At 39.6% G+C, this 21,659-nt stretch overlaps 2 protein-coding genes across 2 annotated transcripts; both read right to left on the minus strand.

Annotated features, from left to right (window-relative positions):
• Nucleotides 1-620: 620 nt before the first annotated feature.
• On the minus strand, nt 621-12,257 carry LOC128359915 (uncharacterized). Its single transcript, XM_053320229.1, has 15 exons — nt 12,064-12,257; nt 11,579-11,876; nt 10,678-11,472; nt 10,367-10,594; nt 10,147-10,270; nt 8,499-9,403; nt 7,730-7,843; nt 7,323-7,647; nt 5,345-5,506; nt 3,970-4,213; nt 3,471-3,768; nt 2,549-3,343; nt 2,238-2,465; nt 2,027-2,150; nt 621-1,534 (listed from the first exon to the last, which is right to left on the minus strand). The coding sequence occupies exons 1-15, from the start codon at nt 12,150-12,152 to the stop codon at nt 621-623; spliced, it is 5,643 nt and encodes a 1,880-aa protein (XP_053176204.1). The 5' UTR covers nt 12,153-12,257.
• A 4,433-nt stretch (nt 12,258-16,690) lies between these two features.
• Nucleotides 16,691-20,348, minus strand: LOC128360883 (extracellular calcium-sensing receptor-like). Its single transcript, XM_053321431.1, has 6 exons — nt 20,155-20,348; nt 19,682-19,979; nt 18,750-19,544; nt 18,435-18,662; nt 18,214-18,337; nt 16,691-17,604 (listed from the first exon to the last, which is right to left on the minus strand). Exons 1-6 carry the CDS (start codon nt 20,241-20,243, stop codon nt 16,691-16,693), a joined length of 2,448 nt encoding a protein of 815 aa, XP_053177406.1. The 5' UTR covers nt 20,244-20,348.
• Between the last annotated feature and the right edge of the window lie 1,311 nt (nt 20,349-21,659).

The following is a 21,659-nucleotide window of genomic DNA, read 5'->3' on the forward strand; positions in this document are numbered from 1 at the left end:
AAGAGGAGCAGCCTGAACAATGACATACTGTACCTCTGCTCTGCAGGTCAGGCCGACCAGCTCTGTGGCTGATGGCAGGGCTTTATACACCATAAACAACAACAGGGAAGTTGTCATGGTTGAGCTAAAGCCTCAGGAGACCAGAGGAAACCAAACAAGTTGGGTCAAAGACATTTTTGTTTGTCAAAATGTAGATTTCATTGTTTAATTATAATTTTACATATTTTTCTACTTTTACAAAGTGCACAAAATTAAAAACAGAGAAAAAGTTTTAAAAAATGCTTTCCCTCTCTATTTCTTCATAATGTTTTTTTCTATTGTATTTAATTATGTTGCATAATGCTGTTATTTCCATGTGCTATGTCATACATGAGATGAGCACGACAAATAACTCTACTGTACTCTACTTCTGTAGCACTGTTCTAAAAAGGTAAAATAAAGATAAAGGTCCAATTGTCTGGATAACAAATTATTATGTAATAGTAATCGCAACACTCGACATATGTGTATGCTGCTATATTAAGAGTTCTTAACATCACCAGGTTTACTAAACTGTCTACATAACAAATTATTTTTAAAAGTGTTCCACTAGAATCATGTGTATATCTTATTTTAATTTATCAGAATGATTTTGGTGCACCCTTACCCATCATATTCTTTTTGGTGTTCTTCTCTGGTTTCAGCAAAATTATATAACATTTTGGAATAAATATACATATGAGCAATCCAAAACTGGAGGCCAGTATAGCAAATATCTCCACAGCAACACTGAATTTCCCAGGAGAGCTGACATAAGCTGGGATGAAGGTGATCCAGACTGCACAAAATATCAGCATACTAAAAGTAATAAATTTGGCTTCGTTAAAGTTATCAGGTAGTTTCCTTGCCAGAAAAGCAAGAATGAAACATAACATAGCCAGAAGTCCTATGTAGCCAAGCACAGCCCAAAAGCCTATCGCTGATCCCAGAGCACACTCTAAGATGATTTTATCTTTAAATTCTTTAAAATTTTTAAAAGGGAAAGGAGGAGAAATGGCTAACCAGAGGATGCATATGACAACCTGTATGAGAGTGAAAGCCAGAACACTGAGTCTCTGCTGTGTAGGCCCAAACCATTTCATCATATTACTGCCAGGGAGTGTTGCCCTGAAGGCCATTAACACCACAATAGTTTTCCCCAGAACACAAGAGATGCAGAGCACAAAGGTGATGCCGAACGCTGTGTGACGCAGCATGCAGGACCACTCAGACGGCTGACCTATGAAGGTCAGAGAACATAGGAAACACAGAGTCAAGGAGAAGAGCAGCAGAAAGCTCAGCTCAGAGTTGTTGGCTCTGACAATTGGAGTTTTCCTGTATCTGAAGAAAATGAACGCCACAGCAGCAGTCATACATGTTCCAAATAAGGATGCTGCTGTGAGCAGTGCTCCCATAATCTCTTCATATGATAGAAACTCTGCATCCTTCTTTACACAGGCATCTCTTCTCTCATTTGACCAGTATTCAGGGTGACATCGCACACAGGTGATAGAATCTGAAAATCAATATAGAAGCAAGTGTTAGACTCTATTTGTTTACATTTCTTGATTTCATTTACTTCACAGAAGACGGACACTACACTACTACACTAGTACAATAAATGTAGTTATGACAGCTACATGGCAAAATAAAGATTTTTATTTGTTTTCTTGTATTATTTCTTTCTATATACATAATGTATCCCATGTTTTCAAGCTTGGGGCACCACATAGGGGGCCTTAAGGTCGATTTGATATCTGGTTGATATACTAAGAATTCTGTATTAATATGTGTTATATTTTTATGTTTGCATTCATGATGGTTTAACATATTGGTAATTAAAAGACAACATAATTACTACATAACTCCTCCTCCTTCTGAAAACTTAATAGAAAAGGGTGACATTTCTTAAATTTGGCACATGAACATGAAAAAGAAAAAAATAATTGATTTATGGCTAACATCAATTTCTAAAACAATCAGCTTTATATTTATATTACTAGAGTACCTGTACTGTTGCTAAATTCTCCCTCTGCACACCTTATACAGTCATAGCAGCAGACAGGCTTTCCTTTCTGGAGAACTTTACGTGTTCCTGGGGGACACATTTCACTGCAAACTGACAAAGGCACCTGCATGAACAAAAAGCAATGCAGTGTTGAAAGTCACAAATATTACCAGACATTATGTAGTACCATAGCAATCACATGGCTGCTCACCTGGTGTGAGTTCTTTGCCCAAATTAAAGACTTATTTTCCAAATTTAGCTGTTTGTCTGCAGGTAAAGATGCATCATGAAGACCAACTGTCACAAAGTCCACGGTGCCGTTTTCTGTTGGCTGCCAGTTTATAATTTCATACTTTGCCACTGGGTCGCCATTCTCATTGAAGTAAACCTCATCTCCTTCCTTAGTTTTGAATCGAATCCTTTTTATGTGTTGTAAAATCTAAAGCAATGCATTAACTTATTTAATAGTTTCTTCATGTTGTGATTCAGTGTAAAAATACTAATGTTTGATGCTGAACTTACCGTAAATGGATCTAGCTGCACATTGGTGTGACATGTTTTATTACAGCCAAGAATATTATGAAGTGCATGAGCCACAGCATACACTCCTTTATAGACATTGTTAAAGATAGGCATGAGTGACATATCAGTGAAGCTGTTGTGCACTCCAGTCAGATCTTCATCTCCAGTACATTTTCTTTGATTCCCTGTTGCTGACTTTGTCTGCTTGAACTTACAGCTAAATAATGTCTCCCAGAACTCTGTAAACATTTGATTACTAGATGTATTGAGTGGCTTCACATCCACCATGAACTCTCTCATGCCACTGACTTGTGCTTTAGGGATGGACAAGCCTATGGCACCATCGAGAATGTGATGCCTATCCATAGCTGCGGTTTGAGAATCAAATATCCAGCCCTCTGTGCCAACCCACTGGTACCCAGTCAAGTTATGGTAGGACAATTCATGTATTAACACATCCATATCCATATGAGAGAGAAAAGCAACAATCACCTTAGAGGTAGAAGTCTTGATAATGTTAATTATCTTTTGTATTCTGTCTGGTGGATCAGTTCTAAAGAAGGATACAGAGTACTCCAGACAGATACCCAGCTGCTGGGCTGTTTCTGTGAAAGTGGCCATGCCATCATTGCCATAATCATCATTTGTTCTAATTGCTCCTACCCAAGTCCAACCAAAATGCTTGACCAACTGGGCCAGAGCTCTGCTCTGGTAGTAATCACTGGGTATCGTTCTTAGGAAAGATGGATACTTGACTTTATTACTGAGACAAGCACAGGTGGCAAAATGACTTATCTAGAGGGAAAAAAATGAATTATTGTGTAAAATTCAAAGATAAAAATATAAAATATTTACATACAGTAGTACAGTTATTTCAAAACATTTTCCTATATGTAGAATATAAATTTCTAGTCCTACCTACCAGTGGGATATGAAAGGGTCCAATGACAGTGGCTATAGCCATGCAAGGAGATGAAGATGTCTCTCCCATAATGGCCTGAACTTGGGCTGGTCTGGTACATGGTGCCTCTGAGAGTGAAGATGAATGTTCGTTACCATTAGCCAAGGCCAGTGCAACTCTCACCCCTCTAGCAATGGAGCCACAGGCATCATAGATCTTATAGCCCAGAGATATACCAGGCAAAATGTCTGTGTTATTGTTAACCTCTTCTATAGCGAATAGCATGGCCTGGGTGAACTGGAACCCTCTGAAATTCAAACTTCACACAGATGTTCAGAAATAGATGTAAATACAGTAAGTGTGTGCATAAAGTAAAAACAACGGCTTACTAGATAAAAGCATTTGACAGTAATAATACAGCAGAGAATATGGGTTGATAATTGTTTTTGATTTAGTACTCTCTTATTTTAAATATTTTAAATCTACCTAGTAGGCTGCACATTTCTATGGCATTATTTACCTAGTGCACTGCAGTGGCTGTGGTTTGTGCATGTAGGTATCCTTTCTGTCTTTCCATCTGCTGTGGAAAGAAAAGATCCCCCCCAACATAATGTCTCCATCCTTAGACAGCTGGGAGTTCTCAGGATCTCCTCTGTGCCTGCATAGTTGCTCCTCAGCCTGAGAGAAAGATGCCACCAAAAACAGCTGTAAAAGTGCCCAACCTTGCTCTGGCCACCTCTGTGTAGAAGTCATTCTGTAAACCACTGGGTGAATCAATGTAATTCAAACGCTTGCACTGGTATTTATACATTTTAGGGAAGCATAAAAAATAAAAAAAAATAGACCTGTCCATGTTTCATCTCCATGGACCTTTAGGGTGGGGCATGTGGAAGGAGGTACACAAATAGAAAAAGGGTTTGGGGCCATAGGCTATTTTGAATATCATTACTTCATATGTTATCAGACAAGGATCAATCAATCAATCAATCTTTATTTGTATAGCGCCAAATCACAACAAAGTTATCTCAAGGCACTTTACACATAGAGCAGGTTCTAAACCAAACTCTTCAGGTTTTAATTTTAAAGAGATCCAACATTGCCACATGAGCAAGCACTTGGCAACAGTGACAAGAAAAAACTCCCTTTTAACAGGAAGAAACCTCAGGCAGAACCAGACTCAGAGTGGGTGGCCATCTAAGGCAGGGGGCTCTTCCCATTCCATATGAATTTTGAAACAGCCCAATGAAGCTTACCCCAGTATCCAGCAGGGGGAGAGAGGGGGACCATGGAGCTGACAAAATTTATTCTGGGCACTACATTCATTTTGACAATAGAAATACGTGCCTGGAGTGAGTTGGGCAGGCTAGCCAATCTTTCCAGATCACTTAAGACTTTGTTCAGTATCTCAGTGTAACTGTGCCTCACAATAAGATGTAGAGAGGAAAATATTTCAATGCACAGGTATTTAAAATGTGGAACTGAGGGGATATTGGCAGGCAAACCAGAGGTCTTGGCCTCTTCATTCAATGGCAGCAAAGCTGACTTTGACCAACTGATTTTAAATCCTGATAGCGCGCCAAACTCCAACATTGATAAAAGGTGAGGGGCAGACTGCAGCGGGTCTCTGAGAAAGACTAAAATGTCGTCAGCGTAAAGTGCCAGGTGGTGGTGTGTGTTACGAACAGTTATGGGCTTAATAACCAACAATAACCGGATCATCTGCACCAAGGGTTCCAGCGACAGAGCAAACAGCGTCGGGCTCAAGGGGCAGCCTTGGCGAGATGATCTAGATGCAACAGATGTTACCTGTAAGAACCATTGTAGAGGGGTTTGAATATAACAACTGTATCATTTTTATAAAGCCCTCTCCAAAACCCATTGCCCCCAGAACTGACCACAAAACGACCACTCAAGGCAGTCGAACGCCTTCATCGCATCCAGGGATAAAACAGCTGCCAGGGTTTTGATGTCAGTTGCTGCATCGACTACATGCAGCAGTCTGCGGATATTGTCAGAGGCCAGGCGCAATTTCATAAAGTCGGTCTGGTCACAATGAACTAATGATGATACATGAGGTTGCAGGCAGAGGGAGAGTGCCTTGGCATATATTTTAACATCAGCGTTCAACAGACTAAGGGGCCTGTAATTACCACATTCTGTTGGGTTTTTATCTTTCTTCAGTAGTAAGGTTATTACAGCCATATTGACATCCCTAGAGAAAGCACCTTTCTCTACTGAAAAATGGATCATACTGAGAAGCAATGGGCCAAGGAGGTCCCAAAAGGCTGCGTAAAATTCTGGTGGTATGCCGTCGAGCCCGGATGATTTGCCCCTTTGCATACTGAGCACAGCCTTTTTAAGTTCTTCAAGAGAAATCGGTTTTGCTAAATCATTCGCCTCCTCCACTGCAAGACGAGATAACTTTAATTGAGCCAAAACACTGTCACATTTGTCTTTGTCGAGAGATATGTTTGATTTGTACAGGTCAGAATAAAAACTACGTAAAGTGTTGTTGATGTGCGTTGGGTCAGTGGTGATAGCTCCTGACTGTAATTTGACTGAGGAGATATCTGAGAACTGCTCATTGGACCTAATCTTCATCGCCAACAGGTGGCTGGGCCTTGACCCATGAAAATAATAACGTTGCCTGGTCCTGTGTATTAAAAACTCTGGCGTCTGAGGATGATGTTAATTCATCATTCATCATTCATTACAATTCATGTAACTTAGAAATTTGGGCCTTGCGCTGGTCAGAGGCAAACAGTGTGGCATTATTCCTGATAAAACCTTTAATTGAGTCCCACAATATTCTAGGATCATTGACCAAATCAACATTGAACTCCAAGAATTCCCTAAGCTTTTCTGTAAATTGTGTCCTAAATTCCTCCTATTTCAACAGTGTTGTGTTGAGGCGCCATTTCGGTGCGTGAGGGGAAGCGCTGTTGAGCACCACTGAACAAAGCACATCTTTATGGTCAGAGAGGGCCATGGGAAGCAGAGATACATTGTGAATATTTTGAAAGAATTTAGGGGATGCAAATATGTAGTCGATTCTTGAACCAAATTTGTGTCGAGCAGAGAAAAAGGAGTAGTCACTGACTGATGGATTTGTCGAACGCCACAAATCTGTGAGCCCCAGGGTTTTAGCCCAAGCCTGTAAAGCTGCGGAGGCCAGTTTCTGATCCCTTGTCTCAGATTTACCTGTCCTGTCATTAGCTTCCCTCCAAACCGCATTAAAGTCTCCCCCCACAATGAACGAATAATCACTAAGCTCCAGCATGCTATTTGTCAAGTTGTTGTAAAAGACTCTATCAAAACAGTTTGGTGCATACACCGATATGAAGGCTATTTTCCTGTTACTAATTTCTGTCTTAACAATTGTCAGCCTGCCCTCTGTATCAGACCACGTGTCTTGGATTTTAATTTCAAAGTTACATCTGGCCACAACAGCCACACCCCTGGTCTTTCCTGTACTAATGCAACGTCAATTATCCTCCTGCGTAATAAACCCAGAGTGCTAATCCTTTTGTGGGGGCTATTCATTCCAGCTCAAAATATTAAATTCAGGCCTCTATAGTGAATGCCGACAGAGACATAAAGACAGCACCTGTGACCATATGAAAAAATGAACCCAGACAGACACATACAACTTATTGCAGTCAAGCCCCTCTCCCTCCAGTAAACACAAAATCCACAATGTGAGCCACTCCACATTAAAACAAATAGAGAGAAGAAAATATACAAAAAACAAAAGATGTGTAAATCCGGTGGGCCCGCATTTTCTCCGGCTGCCCAGTCTGGAGAGACAGGAACCACTTCGGCAGTGTCCGGTTTAGATATTGCACACTGTTCGACCCCTCGACGCCCTCTTACAAGCCGATGATACGAACGTTGCAGCCTCTATTCTGTCTTTCATGTCTGCGAGTTTGAGTTCAAGTGTATGCAGCGCCGTCTCATGGTTAGTCACTGCCATCGAGTTTTCCTTGACAGTGCTCTTCAGAGCCGAAATATCTGCTTTCACCACACCAATACTCGCCAAGAGCGAGGCCAGATCAGACTGAATCGTGTTCAATTTATCCTCTGTGCCTTTACCCATTTCGTGAAGTTGAACGAACTGAGGCTCTAGATATTCACGTTGTCTCTCCATTAGCGTGTCTGAAATAGCATCCAGTTCAGTAGCACAAGTTCCTTTGTTCAACTTCAAGGAGGTTCCATCTGCACTGTTCTTTTTCCCAGATTCAATCATTTGTGTCCCAAGCAATTAAAAGCGCCACAAATACCAGAACAAAAAGGATAAGAGTTGAAGGGATAAGGGATGGTTTAGGCAGCAGAGGACCGGATGTAGCAGGGTACTCATCCTCGCTGATGAGGTCAACCTCAAGCTTTGGTTCTCTCTTGGTGCAGCCAAGTGAGAGAACACATAGCTGAAAATGGTCCCATTATTGCAGGCATTGTGAAAAGGAAAGTCCCTGGCAGTGCATGCAGGGGGTGGCTGCATCATGCCACTCTTTAAGTGGTCCTGTCCGAGGCACTCAGGGTTAGGGTTAGGGTTAGGGTTAGGGTTAGAATATGCCCATCAACGGCAGCAATTAGACCACGTCAAAACAGGCAAAAACAAGCTTTGAGCGGAGCTGTGACTCTATCTGGGGAGAAGTAAGATCAGTGAGCTGATTTCGCCGTTGCTAAAGTGAAAAGGATGACAGCTGCAGCATGGACATAGATGTTTTTCATTAATAATAATTGTATAAATACACTTAATGAGACGTCAGGAAAGTTGAGAAAAGGTTTTCCAATTCTATTTCTTGATCATGTGAAATTATGTTTTATTTAATTTCGCTGTATAATGCTGTTTTGTCCATATGATATGACACAATTTTTGTAATTATATGAAGCAAACTACTGTTCTGTACTTCTTTCATGATGTATAACTGCAGAAAAAATACTCTTACTCTTACATACTAAACTGTCTGGATCATGAAGTGTTAAAAAAATGACAGCAACATTAGAATTATGTGTAATTTATCATGTAATATTCAGTTTTCATAATGCTTTTGGTGCACCCTTACCCATCATATTCTTTTTGGTGTTCTTCTCTGGTTTCAGTAAAATTATATAACATTTTGGAATAAATATACATATGAGCAATCCAAAACTGGAGGCCAGTATAGCAAATATCTCCACAGCAACACTGAATTTCCCAGGAGAGCTGACATAAGCTGGGATGAAGGTGATCCAGACTGCACAAAATATCAGCATGCTAAAAGTAATAAATTTGGCTTCGTTAAAGTTATCAGGTAGTTTCCTTGCCAGAAAAGCAAGAATGAAACATAACATAGCCAGAAGTCCTATGTAGCCGAGCACAGCCCAAAAGCCTATCGCTGATCCCAGAGCACACTCTAAGATGATTTTATCTTTAAATTCTTTAAAATTTTTAAAAGGGAAAGGAGGAGAAATTGCTAACCAGAGGATGCATATGACAACCTGTATGAGAGTGAAAGCCAGAACACTGAGTCTCTGCTGTGTAGGCCCAAACCATTTCATCATATTACTGCCAGGGAGTGTTGCCCTGAAGGCCATTAACACCACAATAGTTTTCCCCAGAACACAAGAGATGCAGAGCACAAAGGTGATGCCGAACGCTGTGTGACGCAGCATGCAGGACCACTCAGACGGCTGACCTATGAAGGTCAGAGAACACAGGAAACACAGAGTCAAGGAGAAGAGCAGCAGAAAGCTCAGCTCAGAGTTGTTGGCTCTGACAATTGGAGTTTTCCTGTATCTGAAGAAAATGAACGCCACAGCAGCAGTCATACATGTTCCAAATAAGGATGCTGCAGTGAGCAGTGCTCCCATAATCTCTTCATATGATAGAAACTCTGCGTCCTTCTTTACACAGGCATCTCTTCTCTTATTTGACCAGAATTCAGGGTGACAGCGCACACAGGTGATAGAATCTGAAAATCAATATAGAAGCAAGTGTTAGACTCGCGGTCTATTTTTCCTGTCTCCTCTGTTCATACAAGACAGATGTTACATAAATTCACTTATGATAGTAATATGGCATAATAAAAGATCTTCCACAGGAATCTTACTTTCCTAACATAAACTGTATACTGTGTTTTTATTTTATTTTATTATCAACCCTTTTAGCACCACAAACTCCTTTCACCTTCATCTATTACCCTTTCGGTCATAATTATCTTAACAGCCCGGAAGGTGAAATTGAAACTAATGTGGGCAACATGACCCTTTCATTATCATTATATTGATTTCTTAAATGGCATCATTGCAATATTAATTTTTAAAAGTGCTTCATTGTGAATTTGTTAAAATTGATTGTAGTATTTTAAATTCTTTGCATAGGATTTGAAAATATTTGCACACAAACAATATCATGACTTCCAGTTTAAACTAAAACCTGTATTATAACAGTTTTTTACAACCAAAATGACATGCAATTATAATATTTTAATTACACAAAAATCGATTCCACACACAAGGGCTTTAATGTTGATTCTTGTTTTTAAGACTGTCTATATTTCATATGTTTCATGTATTTATGTAGTTTTGACATAATTTAAAAAGGACAACATATTGACCACATGACTCCTCAATATTTTGAAAACAGAAACAAGGATGACATTTCTTATAATTAACATTTCTTTAACAATCCACTTCATTTATTTTACTAGAGTACCTGTACTGTTGCTAAATTCTCCCTCTGCACACCTTATACAGTCATAGCAGCAGACAGGCTTTCCTTTCTGGAGAACTTTACGTGTTCCTGGGGGACACATTTCACTGCAAACTGACAAAGGCACCTGCATGAGAAAAAAAGCAATGCTGTGTTTAAAAGCCACAACTATTAATGCTAAACCAAACATTATACAGTGTTAAGGATATCACATGGTGCTCACCTGGTGTGAGTTCTTTGCCCAAATTAAAGACTTATTTAGCATATTCAGCTGTTTGTCTGCAGGTAAAGATGCATCATGAAGACCGACTGTCACAAAGTCCACAATGTTGTTTTCTGTTGGCTGCCAGTTTATAATTTCATACTTTGCCGCTGGGTCTCCATTCTTATTGAAGTAAACCTCATCTCCTTCCTTAGTTTTGAATCGAATCCTTTTTATGTGTTGTAAAATCTAAAGCAATGCATTAACGTATTTAATAGTTTCTTCATGTTGTGATTCAGTGTAAAAATACTAATGTTTGATGCTGAACTTACCGTAAATGGATCTAGCTGCACATTGGTGTGACATGTTTTATTACAGCCAAGAATATTATGAAGTGCATGAGCCACAGCATACACTCCTTTATAGACATTGTTAAAGATAGGCATGAGTGACATATCAGTGAAGCTGTTGTGCACTTCAGTCAGATCTTCATCTCCAGTACATTTTCTCTGATTCCCTGTTGCTGACTTTGTCTGCTTGAACTTACAGCTAAATAATGTTTCCCAGAACTCTGTAAACATTTGATTATTAGATGTATTGAGTGGCTTCACATCCACCATGAACTCTCTCATGCCACTGACTTGTGCTTTAGGGATGGACAAGCCTATGGCACCATCGAGAATGTGATGCCTATCCATAGCTGCAGTTTGTGAATCAAAGATCCAGCTCTCGCTGCCAACCCACTGGTACCCAGTCAAGTTATGGTAGGACAATTCATGTATTAACACATCCATATCCATGTGAGAGAGAAAAGCAACAATCACCTTAGAGGTGGAAGTCTTGATAATGTTAATTATCTTTTGTATTTTGTCTGGTGGATCAGTTCTAAAGAAGGATACAGAGTACTCCAAACAGATACCCAGCTGCTGAGCTGTTTCTGTGAAAGTGGCCATGCCATTATTGCCATAATCATCATTTGTTCTAATTGCTCCTACCCAAGTCCAACCAAAATGCTTGACCAACTGGGCCAGAGCTCTGCTCTGGTAGTAATCACTGGGTATTGTTCTTAGGAAAGATGGATACTTGACTTTATTACTGAGACAAGCACAGGTGGCAAAATGACTTATCTAGAAGGGGGGGGGATGTGTAAAGAAAAAAATATAAAATATTCACATACAGAAAAACAAAACATGTTCTATGTGTAGAATATACATTTTGTACAGTCCTACCTACCAGTGGGATATGAAAGGGTCCAATGACAGTGGCTATAGCCATGCAAGGAGATGAAGATGTCTCTCCCATAATGGCCAAAACTTGGGCTGGTCTGGTACATGGTGCCTCTGAGAGTGAAGATTCATCTTCATTATCATTAGCCAAGGCCAGTGCAACTCTCACTCCTCTAGCAATGGAGCCACAGGTGTCATAGAGCTTATAGCCCAGAGATATACCAGGCAAAATGTCTGTTTTGTTGTTAATCTCTTCAATAGCAAATAGCATAGCCTGGGCAAACTGGAAGCCCCTGAAATTCAAACTTTACACAGAAGGTTTATTTATTATAACAAATGTGTGCACGAACGATAAAAAAACAGCTCAGGAGATGAAAGCATTTGACAGTATTAATAAAGCAGAGGATATCAGTTGATAACCATGTTGTTTTTGTATCCTCTCAGATATTTTAAATCTACTTATACCAAATACATTTCTACTGCATTATTTACCTGGTACACTGCAGTGACTGTGGTTTGTGCATGTAGGTATCCTTTCTGTCTTTCCAGCTGCTGTGGAAAGAAAAGATCCCTCCCAACATAATGTCTCCATCCTTAGAAATCTGGGGATTCTCAGGGTCTCCTCTGTGCTTACAGACCGACACCTCAGCCTGAGAGAAAGACACCACCAACAACAACTGTAAAAGTGCCCAACCCTTCTCTGGCCACCTCTGCATGAAAGTCATTCTGTAAACCACTGGGTGGCATTAAATGTACCTCGATGTAATTCGAAAGCTTGCATTGGTATTTATACATTTTAGAGAGGCATAAAAAAACCCAAAATAGACCTGTCCATGTTTCATCTCCATGGACCTAAAAGGTGGGGCATGTGGAGGGAGGTACACTTATAAAAAAATGTTTTGGGCCATGGGCTATTTTGAATATTACTTTATATGTTATCAGACAAATATATTAGTTGTGTTGTACAAAACATTTCCCGTTTACAAAGTTATTCTGCAATGCAATTTGATATTTGAAATTATACTGTATTAATTTCCTTGAAAAATAATGTTGGACTTAGAAAATTTCCATCCAAAATTCATTCTCTATGTAGCTTCGTTTTAGCTCTGTTTCTTGACTAACTCAGGTGGGAAATATCTGTCTGTTCAGCTGCTGAATACTACACTGTTTTCACCCGCTAGTTGATTAACTGTCAAACATTTTGGAATGCTAAAGTCTTGGATAAAATATTGTGACGGGTCAACAACAGAAACATTTTTCCTTGAATAGGCCTAGCCCTTTTTGCAGTTAAGGATTTACTCCCTCATGCATGCAAAAAGTCATAGTAGTATAATATAAAACATGGGTGGGTGTGCTGGGCCTTGCGGTTGGCACACAGACTCTCTGCCCCCCAGGTTATGTGTTTAGCTATTTGGGTTATGTCAACTCCATCAGCATAGATATTAACTCCATAAAATGAAATATCTGACAGAGGCGATGTCTTATGAAGTTGACAACATTTGTTTTTGTTTGATTTCTTTTTTCATTTCACAACGTAGTTTGTACGTAGTCATCTTAATTTTCAAAGTTGCTAAGAGTTATCTTAATGCTTATAAAAATACACATTTTTAATTGTATAATTATTACTTTGTTTTAATGTAGAAGGGCAATGAAGTTATAATAGAAAGCTTGCCAGTGCTTGAGCAGCCTTGCTGCTTTATTTGAAAGCAAGAGTCAAGGGTCCTTATGATATAGCTAACCCTTTTTGTGCTTGATTTAATTATGTTTTTGTAGATATCTGATAGTGCTGACAAAAATCGTGGACACAACTTTTAAGCATCAACATTTCCATGAAAAATATATTTTGAAGCAAAGATGATCATTAAAAACAATAAAAATGTCTATTTGCATTCTGCCACTAGGTGATGCTGTAGAGTCAGTAAGAAACAAGCTGTGAAAGCATCCAGAGAAGAAGAAAACTCACTGTTCACTGTTGTACGCAGTTTGAGAGTAGCAGCTAGTTTATTTAGCTGCTGAGGAAACATACTGGTGGTCTGTTGTCATGAAGTACACATAAACAAGCGGCTTCACTTAACAGTTTATTTAATATAGGTCTTCATAAACAGTACACTAGCACATTTTTACTTGCTGCTGTGTAGCTTAGCTCTCAGCTAGTCTACTTCTGCAAGAAACTGCGTAACACACAAGAATTACAATGTTGCAGTGCCCTCTATTGGTGACCGTAAATGGGCACATCACATCACAACTGTGAAGGTGAAGATGTTCTACTTTAGAAATAAAGACACTCTTGCTTTTGATTGAGTCCTTGCTGCAATATAAACAGTATAAAAACAGCTACATCTATTGAATCACTTGTCACTGCCCAATTTGTAGTAGTTTGCCCCCCCCACGCACATGCATGGTGCAATTCGGGCAGTGACAGAGGGTTAATTATGATAAATAATAATAATAATGCATTGTATTTAAAGGCGCCTTTCAAAGCACTCAAGGTCACCTTACAAGGCACATAAACAATATAAATCAGGTGACATTTAGTGCAAAGATAAAGAATAAATATGAATGTGAATGTGATAGAGAGCAGATCATCGGTAACCCGACACTGGGAGCGAGGACACCTGCATTCGGCCTCAGAGCCTCATCAAGGCGAGACAATGGGAGCAGCTATAGTCGGCTCAACCGCTGGCTTGCGGCCCAAGTCAAACTTGGCTGCATCCTGCATAGCTGCCAGGGTCCGACCATCAGATGTTGCATGAGAGAGGGCTCTATTATCCCTCCATCATGCATGCAACTCCCTCAAGTATTCATCCAATGGAGGCACAGTAAAGGCGGCAGGGGCTGGACCATGCCTGACAAAAGCACTGGCAGGAGCCGGCTGAGCTGACCACGTCTGCCCCATATTCAGCGAACTCAGTGGCTGATGCCACCACAGAGAGCGCATCATCTTCTGGATCCAACATGGCCGCAGCAGGAGCAGGAGCATCTACCTGGTAAATGGTAAATGGACTGTACTTATATAGCGCCTTTCCAGTCTATGCGACCACTCAAAGCGCTTTACATGACATGTCATATTACCCTTTCACACACATTCATACACTGATGGCAGGGGCTACCACGCAGGGTGCCAACCTGCTCATCAGAAGGATCTAACCATTCATTCACATTCACACACCGTTGGCACAGCAACGGGAGCAATTTGGGGTTAAGTGTCTTGCCCAAGGACACATCGACATGTGGACTGGAGGAGCCGGGAATCGAACCACCAATTTTCCAATTGGAGGACGACCGCTCCTGCCCACAGCCGCCCACCTGTAGAGACCAACCGACGATGATCTGCGAAAAACTGCAACAAACCTCTCGTCTTATCTCGTTGCAGCCCTTGGAGGACTTGCAGCTCACAGCTCTGACAAGTTGTCACAAGGCTACCTGCGACAAAGCAGCAGTGAAGTTCACGCTTAGTTTAGCTAGAGCTCAGTGACATGCAGTCTACCTGCGAAGCAAGAAGATGAAAAGGAATAGATTATCTGATGTCACTGGAAGATATAGGTTAACCGCGGTCATCAGGGGTCAGAGGTGACTGGGGTATTAACACTCGACCTGCGCATGCGCATGATGGAGACATTCAGTGCTTGAAGCACCGCCTCTGGTGGTCAGTAAGGATGAAATAGAACATCATCCTCTGTTCCATCCAGTGGAGAAAATAAAGTAAGCAAATCTTTTATGCTTCAGATATGTGCTTATACTATGTGTCTCTGCCACAGTGCAAAAAGCTGTATATTTGTGTGCTTTTGCAAATCGCACTTCAACATCTGCTGCTATCAGTCACAGTTTGGTCTGTAAATACTGAAACATCACAGCAACTAGTGCTACAGTATGTGGACTTTTTTCTGTCTTTTACATGAAGAGGAAAAAAGGCTTGACTATGGCATGCGTGCAAATGTGTCCACCCTCCGGGATGGGAAAACCAGAGTGGGCAGACGGTAAAGGTCCACTTCAACTCTCCTGAACCAGCTGCAAATCTGCTGTCCCTCATTGGAGGTGCAGCACCCACTTGTCTGCCAGAGGGCCTCCTCTTGACATGAAGTCAGAGCCCCTGTTGTCTGGGCCTAGAATGTAAAGCACACTCAGAGACAGGAGGTGTTCTGAGGCCCACAATAACAGATTCTTTGCGATATTTAATAGGACAGTGGATGGAACTCCACCCAGCCTGTTGTTATAGGCAACTGTGGTGAAATGAAATATTCATTTAAATACTATATTTATTACATTTGTTAAATTAATATTTATTATTTGAATATGTTATATGTTATCAGATTTATTATTTGTTTACATTTCATATTTCTTATATTCAATAAAAAATGTTTATACTTCATTCTGTTGTGTATAGGTCTACTTATTCTTAGAATTACAGATGGTGCTGTTTTAAAAGAGGGAGGATTGTAGCGGGAACACTGATGTCTCAGGTGTGATTGTGTGGCAAATTAAACAAATGGTTTATATGGCAGCTGGCTCATGGGTCAGGCCCCCTTAGCAGAATTTTGCTTAGGGCCCCTGGGAGGCCAGGACCGGCATTAAGTATACACATTACTTTTATAGTGTACCAGTGTTGAGTCAAAGAATGTTCTGCCAGTGCATAGCTGTATCATGTCTCTCTATATCTGTCCTGTTCAAGGCAGTTTGCTGAGCCTTTTAGTTGTGGTCCTTTCCCCATTAGCAGAGTATGAGCAGCCTGGACAATGCTGCTCTGCGGGCCAGGCCCAACCATTCTACAGCTCATGGCAGGTCTTTAAAAACAACAAGGGGAAGGTTATAATTGTTAAGCTAAAGCCGTGAGAGACCAGAGGTTAAATAATAAAAAATTGTACTAAATAAGAAACCAGAAATATGAAAAAAAGGTTTCCCAACTTTATTTAACATTATGTGCAATTTATTTAATTACAGTGCATAATGATGTTATTTCCATATGATATGTCACACATTATTTAATCATATACAGCAGACTAGTCTACTCTACTGCAGTACAATAAAACAGAGGTTTACTTGACTTTCTGGATAATGTATTATGTTTAAAAAAGAAACAAACGGCAACACTATGTGTATCTTATCATGTAATATTCAGTTTTCATAATGCTTTTGGTGCACCCTTACCCATCATATTCTTTTTTGTGTTCTTCTCTGGTTTCAGCAAAATTATATAACATTTTGGAATAAATATACATATGAGCAATCCAAAACTGGAGGCCAGTATAGCAAATATCTCCACAGCAACACTGAATTTCCCAGGAGAGCTGACATAAGCTGGGATGAAGGTGACCCAGACTGCACAAAATATCAGCATGCTAAAAGTAATAAATTTGGCTTCGTTAAAGTTATCAGGTAATTTCCTTGCCAGAAAAGCAAGAATGAAACATAACATAGCCAGAAGTCCTATGTAACCGAGCACAGCCCAAAAGCCTATCGCTGATCCCAGAGCACACTCTAAGATGATTTTATCTTTAAATTCTTTAAAATTCCTAAAAGGAAAAGGAGGAGAAATTGCTAACCAGAGGATGCATATGACAACCTGTATGAGAGTGAAAGCCAGAACACTGAGTCTCTGCTGTGTAGGCCCAAACCATTTCATCATATTACTGCCAGGGAGTGTTGCCCTGAAGGCCATTAACACCACAATAGTTTTCCCCAGAACACAAGAGATGCAGAGCACAAAGGTGATGCCGAACGCTGTGTGACGCAGCATGCACGACCACTCAGACGGCCGACCTATGAAGGTCAGAGAACACAGGAAACACAGAGTCAAGGAGAAGAGCAGCAGGAAGCTCAGCTCAGAGTTGTTGGCTCTGACAATTGGAGTTTTCCTGTATCTGAAGAAAATGAACGCCACAGCACCAGTCATACATGTTCCAAATACGGATGCTGCTGTGAGCAGCGCTCCCATAATCTCTTCATATGATAGAAACTCTATGTACTTCTTTACACAGCCATCTCTAAATTCATTTGACCAGTATTCAGGGTGACAGCGCACACAGGTTGCTGCATCTGAAAAGGAATTTTGAAGAAAGTGTTAGACTTGTAGTCTTTTGTTTGTATGTTTCTATATTGCATCTCCTCTGTTCAAACAAGACAGATGTTACACATTAACACATAATGGATAAATGTACTTATGACATATACATACATATACATTATACAGATACATGACGTAGCAGCCCACATAAAATAATAATAATATAATAATCTTACAGTCCTAAAAATATTGATATAGATAATTTAATAGATGTATTACATTTTTGTACTTTTGTATTTTACAATCATGACATAAAATGTAAATCATGTGTTTTTTTCGTTGTATTATCAATACCCTGAGTAGCACAAACTCTTCTCTTTCATCAATTACAGTTTCAGTCATAATTATTTTAAAAGCCTGGTGGGTAATATGACCCTTTCATCATCATCACACAGTTTTTAAATTTCAATGTCAATTTAAAAACTGCTTCACAACGATTTTTGAAAACAAAATAGAAAAGAATGCCATTTTGTATAACTGGCATCTCATCACAAAAAAAGGCAGAAAAAATAATATTCATGGCCAACATAAATTTACGATAAAATAAATAACGATTTGCTTTATATATATTACTAGAGTACCTGTACTGTTGCTGAATTCTCCCTCTCCACAAGGTATACAGTCATAGCAGCAGACAGGCTTTCCTTTTTGGAGAACTTTTTGTGTTCCTGGGAAACACTCCATACTGCAAAGTGAGAAAGGTACCTGCATGAAAAAAAAAGAAATGTTGTGTTTAAAAGCCACAAATATTAATGCTAAACCAAACATTATACAGTGTTAAAGCAATCACATGGATGCTCACATAGTATGAGTTCCCTGCCCAAATTAAAGACTTATTTAGCATATTCAGCTGTTTGTCTGCAGGTAAAGATGCATCATAAAGACCAATTGTCACAAAGTCCACAGTGCCGTTTTCTGTTGGCTGCCAGTTTATAATTTCATACTTTGCTGCTGGGTCTCCATTCTCATTGAAGTAAACCTCATCTCCTTCCTTAGTTTTGAATCGAATCCTTTTTATATGTTGTAAAATCTAAAGAGATGCATTAACATATTTAATAGTTTCTTCATGTTGTGATTCAATAAAAATACTAATTTCAGTGTTTGATGTTGAACTTACCATAAATGGATCTAGCTGCACATTGGTGTGACATGTTTTATTACAGCCAAGAATATTATGAAGGGCATGAGCCACAGCATACACTCCTTTATAGACATTGTTAAAGATAGGCATGAGTGACATATCAGTGAAGCTGTTGTGCATTTCAGTCAGATCTTCATCTCCAGTACATTTTGTCTGATTCCCTGTTGCTGACTTTGTCTGCTTGAACTTACAGCTAAATAATGTCTCCCAGAACTCTGTAAACATTTGATTACTAGATGTACTGAGTGACTTCACATCCAGCATGAACTCTCTCATGCCACTGACTTGTGCTTTGGGGATGGACACGCCTATGGCACCATCGAGAATATGATCTCTATCCATAGCTGCGATTTGAGAATCAAATATCCAGCTCTCGCTGCCAACCCACTGGTACCCAGTCAAGTTATGATAAGACAATTCATGTATTAACACATCCATATTCATGTGAGAGAGAAAAGTGACAATCACCGTAGAGGTGGAAGTCTTGATAATGTTAATTATCTTTCTTATTTTGTCTGGTGGATCAGTTCTAAAGAAGGATACAGAGTACTCCAAACAGATACCCAGCTGCTGAGCTGTTTCTGTGAAAGTGGCCATGCCATTATTGCCATAATCATCATTTGTTCTAATTGCTCCTACCCAAGTCCAACCAAAATGCTTGACCAACTGGGCCAGAGCTCTGCTCTGGTAGTAATCACTGGGTATTGTTCTTAGGAAAGATGGGTACTTGACTTTATCACTAAGACAAGCACAGGTGGCAAAATGACTTATCTAGAGGAAAGAAACAATTTATTCTTTCAAGTACCAAGATAAAAATATGAAATATTTACACACTGCAATAAACTTCTTTTAAAACATTTTTTTTTGCATCAAGAATATACATTTCAGTTTTTTCCTACCCTACCCACCAGTGGGATATGAAAGTGTCCAATGACAGGGGATATAGCCATGCAAGAGGATGAAGATGTCTCTCCCATAATGGCCTGAACTTGCGCTGGTCTGCTACATGGTGCCTCTGAGAGTGCAAATGCATCTTCGTTACCATTAGCCAAGGCCAGTGCAACTCCCACCCCTCTAGTAATGGAGGCACAGGTATCATAGATCTTGTAGCCCAGAGATATACCAGGTAAAATGTCTGTGTTGTTGTTAATCTCTTCTATAGCGAATAGCATAGCCTGGGTGAACTGGAATGCTCTGAAATTCAAACTGTACACAGAAGGTTTTAAATAGATACCATTAAATACAAACAACATCTTAGGATATGCAAACATTTAACAGTATTAATAAAGCAGAGAATATCAATTGATAACCATGTTGTTTTTGTACTTCTCAGATATTTTAAATCTACTTATACCAAATACATTTCTACTGCATTGTTTACCTGGTACACTGCAGTGACTGTGGTTTGTGTATGTAGGTATCCTTTCTGTCTTTCCAGCTGCTGTGGAAAGAAAAGATCCCCCCCAACATAATGTCTCCATCCTTAGAAATCTGGGGATTCTCAGGATCTCCTCTGTACTTACAGACCGACACCTCAGCCTGAGAGAAAGACACCACCAACAACAACTGTAAAAATGCCCAACCCTTCTCTGGCCACCTCTGCATGAAAGTCATTCTGTAAACCAATGGGTGGCATTAAATGTACCTTAATGTAAATGAAAGGCTTGCACTGGTATTTATACATTTTAGACTGGCATATATAAAAAAAAAAAAACCTGTCCAACTTTAATCTCCATGGACCTACAAGTTGGGGTATGTGGAGGGAGATACTGTATCAATAGAAAACGTTTTTTGTGTCATAGGCTATTTTGAATATGTTACTTAATCTGAAAAATGATTCATTTTTGTGCAAAACATTTCCTTTTTTCCATAACATTTTTACAATGTAATGGAATGGGTTCTAAATCATGTTTGTTAAACCTGCAGTGGTTACTTGGCGGAAACACACAGAACTGTAAACACAAATATGCTTTTGTTGGTACCATAAATAGCAACATTAGCAGTCATTTGGAGTTGTGTTTGTGTCCACCTGATCAATTTAAGTCCAGACTTCAGTCTCCTTTTGCCTCTGTGTTGGTCTCGACTTACTCCACTGCTCGACTATGTTCATCCACTATTTGCTAAAATTGTCACATTATGTGCTTGGTATAGTTGTTTAATTAATTTTTTTATGAAAGCAGATGATAATTGCAGTTGGAACTGCTAAAAACCCTCAGTGCTCATCCAGCACTTCCACTCACTATTCACAAAGACAGTAACTGTTGCATAACATGTTTGCCCATGCTCATCTTTTCACCTTAAATAAAGGGGAAAGATTAATATGCTTTTCATAACTTTCTGTTAACAAAGAGACAAAGACCTCTCCCTCCTTATTTGTCTATGCCCTACAGAACAATTTAATTATTTTATCACACAAATCCCACACACATTTTTTTCTTTTTATTCTAACACTACTCATCTATGTTCTGTTTCTAGTGACCCTTGTACGAGATGCATCTCTTGGGCTCAGTTTATCAAATAGATGTTGACTTTTTTTTTTAAAACCCAGGTTGAGTAGCTTTTAAATCAGCAAATGTGTTGATTAAATGGTAAAAGCTTTGATAAAATCCCCCCAAAACTATAATGTATTTCCATGCTACTGGCTGATTTGAGGTGCTCATTAGTGAGGTGGAGCTAATTTACACCTATATTGTAAACCTTTCTATGATGGTGGAAGGCAGAAAATAAAACTCATCTATGCACTTCCAGTTTCTGGTTGTGATTTATTTATCATAACTACAGACTCAAGTTTTCAAGCCTCAGTGTAGTTCATACTATAGCTGAATCATACACAGAGGCCCAACTGACATGACTTACTGACACTGTGTAGTGTGGCGTACTGTTGTT

Source organism: Scomber japonicus, chromosome 6 (assembly GCF_027409825.1).
Source record: "Scomber japonicus isolate fScoJap1 chromosome 6, fScoJap1.pri, whole genome shotgun sequence".
Classification (NCBI taxonomy): domain Eukaryota; kingdom Metazoa; phylum Chordata; class Actinopteri; order Scombriformes; family Scombridae; genus Scomber; species Scomber japonicus.

What these genes read in the sequence shown, in the direction of transcription:
- LOC128359915 (XM_053320229.1), bottom strand. Translation starts at nt 12,152, where the DNA reads ATGTTGGGAGGGATCTTTTCTTTCCACAGCAGCTGGAAAGACAGAAAG. An exon ending in CAGCCACTGCAGTGCACTAG is followed by an intron (nt 3,769 to 3,969) that starts GTAAATAATGCC and finishes ATCTGTGTGAAG; the next exon opens with TTTGAATTTCAGAGGGTTCC. An exon ending in GGGCAAAGAACTCACACCAG is followed by an intron (nt 2,151 to 2,237) that starts GTGAGCAGCCAT and finishes TTGTTCATGCAG; the next exon opens with GTGCCTTTGTCAGTTTGCAG.
- LOC128360883 (XM_053321431.1), bottom strand. Translation starts at nt 20,243, where the DNA reads ATGTTGGGGGGGATCTTTTCTTTCCACAGCAGCTGGAAAGACAGAAAG. An exon ending in CAGTCACTGCAGTGTACCAG is followed by an intron (nt 19,980 to 20,154) that starts GTAAACAATGCA and finishes TTCTGTGTACAG; the next exon opens with TTTGAATTTCAGAGCATTCC. An exon ending in GGGCAGGGAACTCATACTAT is followed by an intron (nt 18,338 to 18,434) that starts GTGAGCATCCAT and finishes TTTTTCATGCAG; the next exon opens with GTACCTTTCTCACTTTGCAG.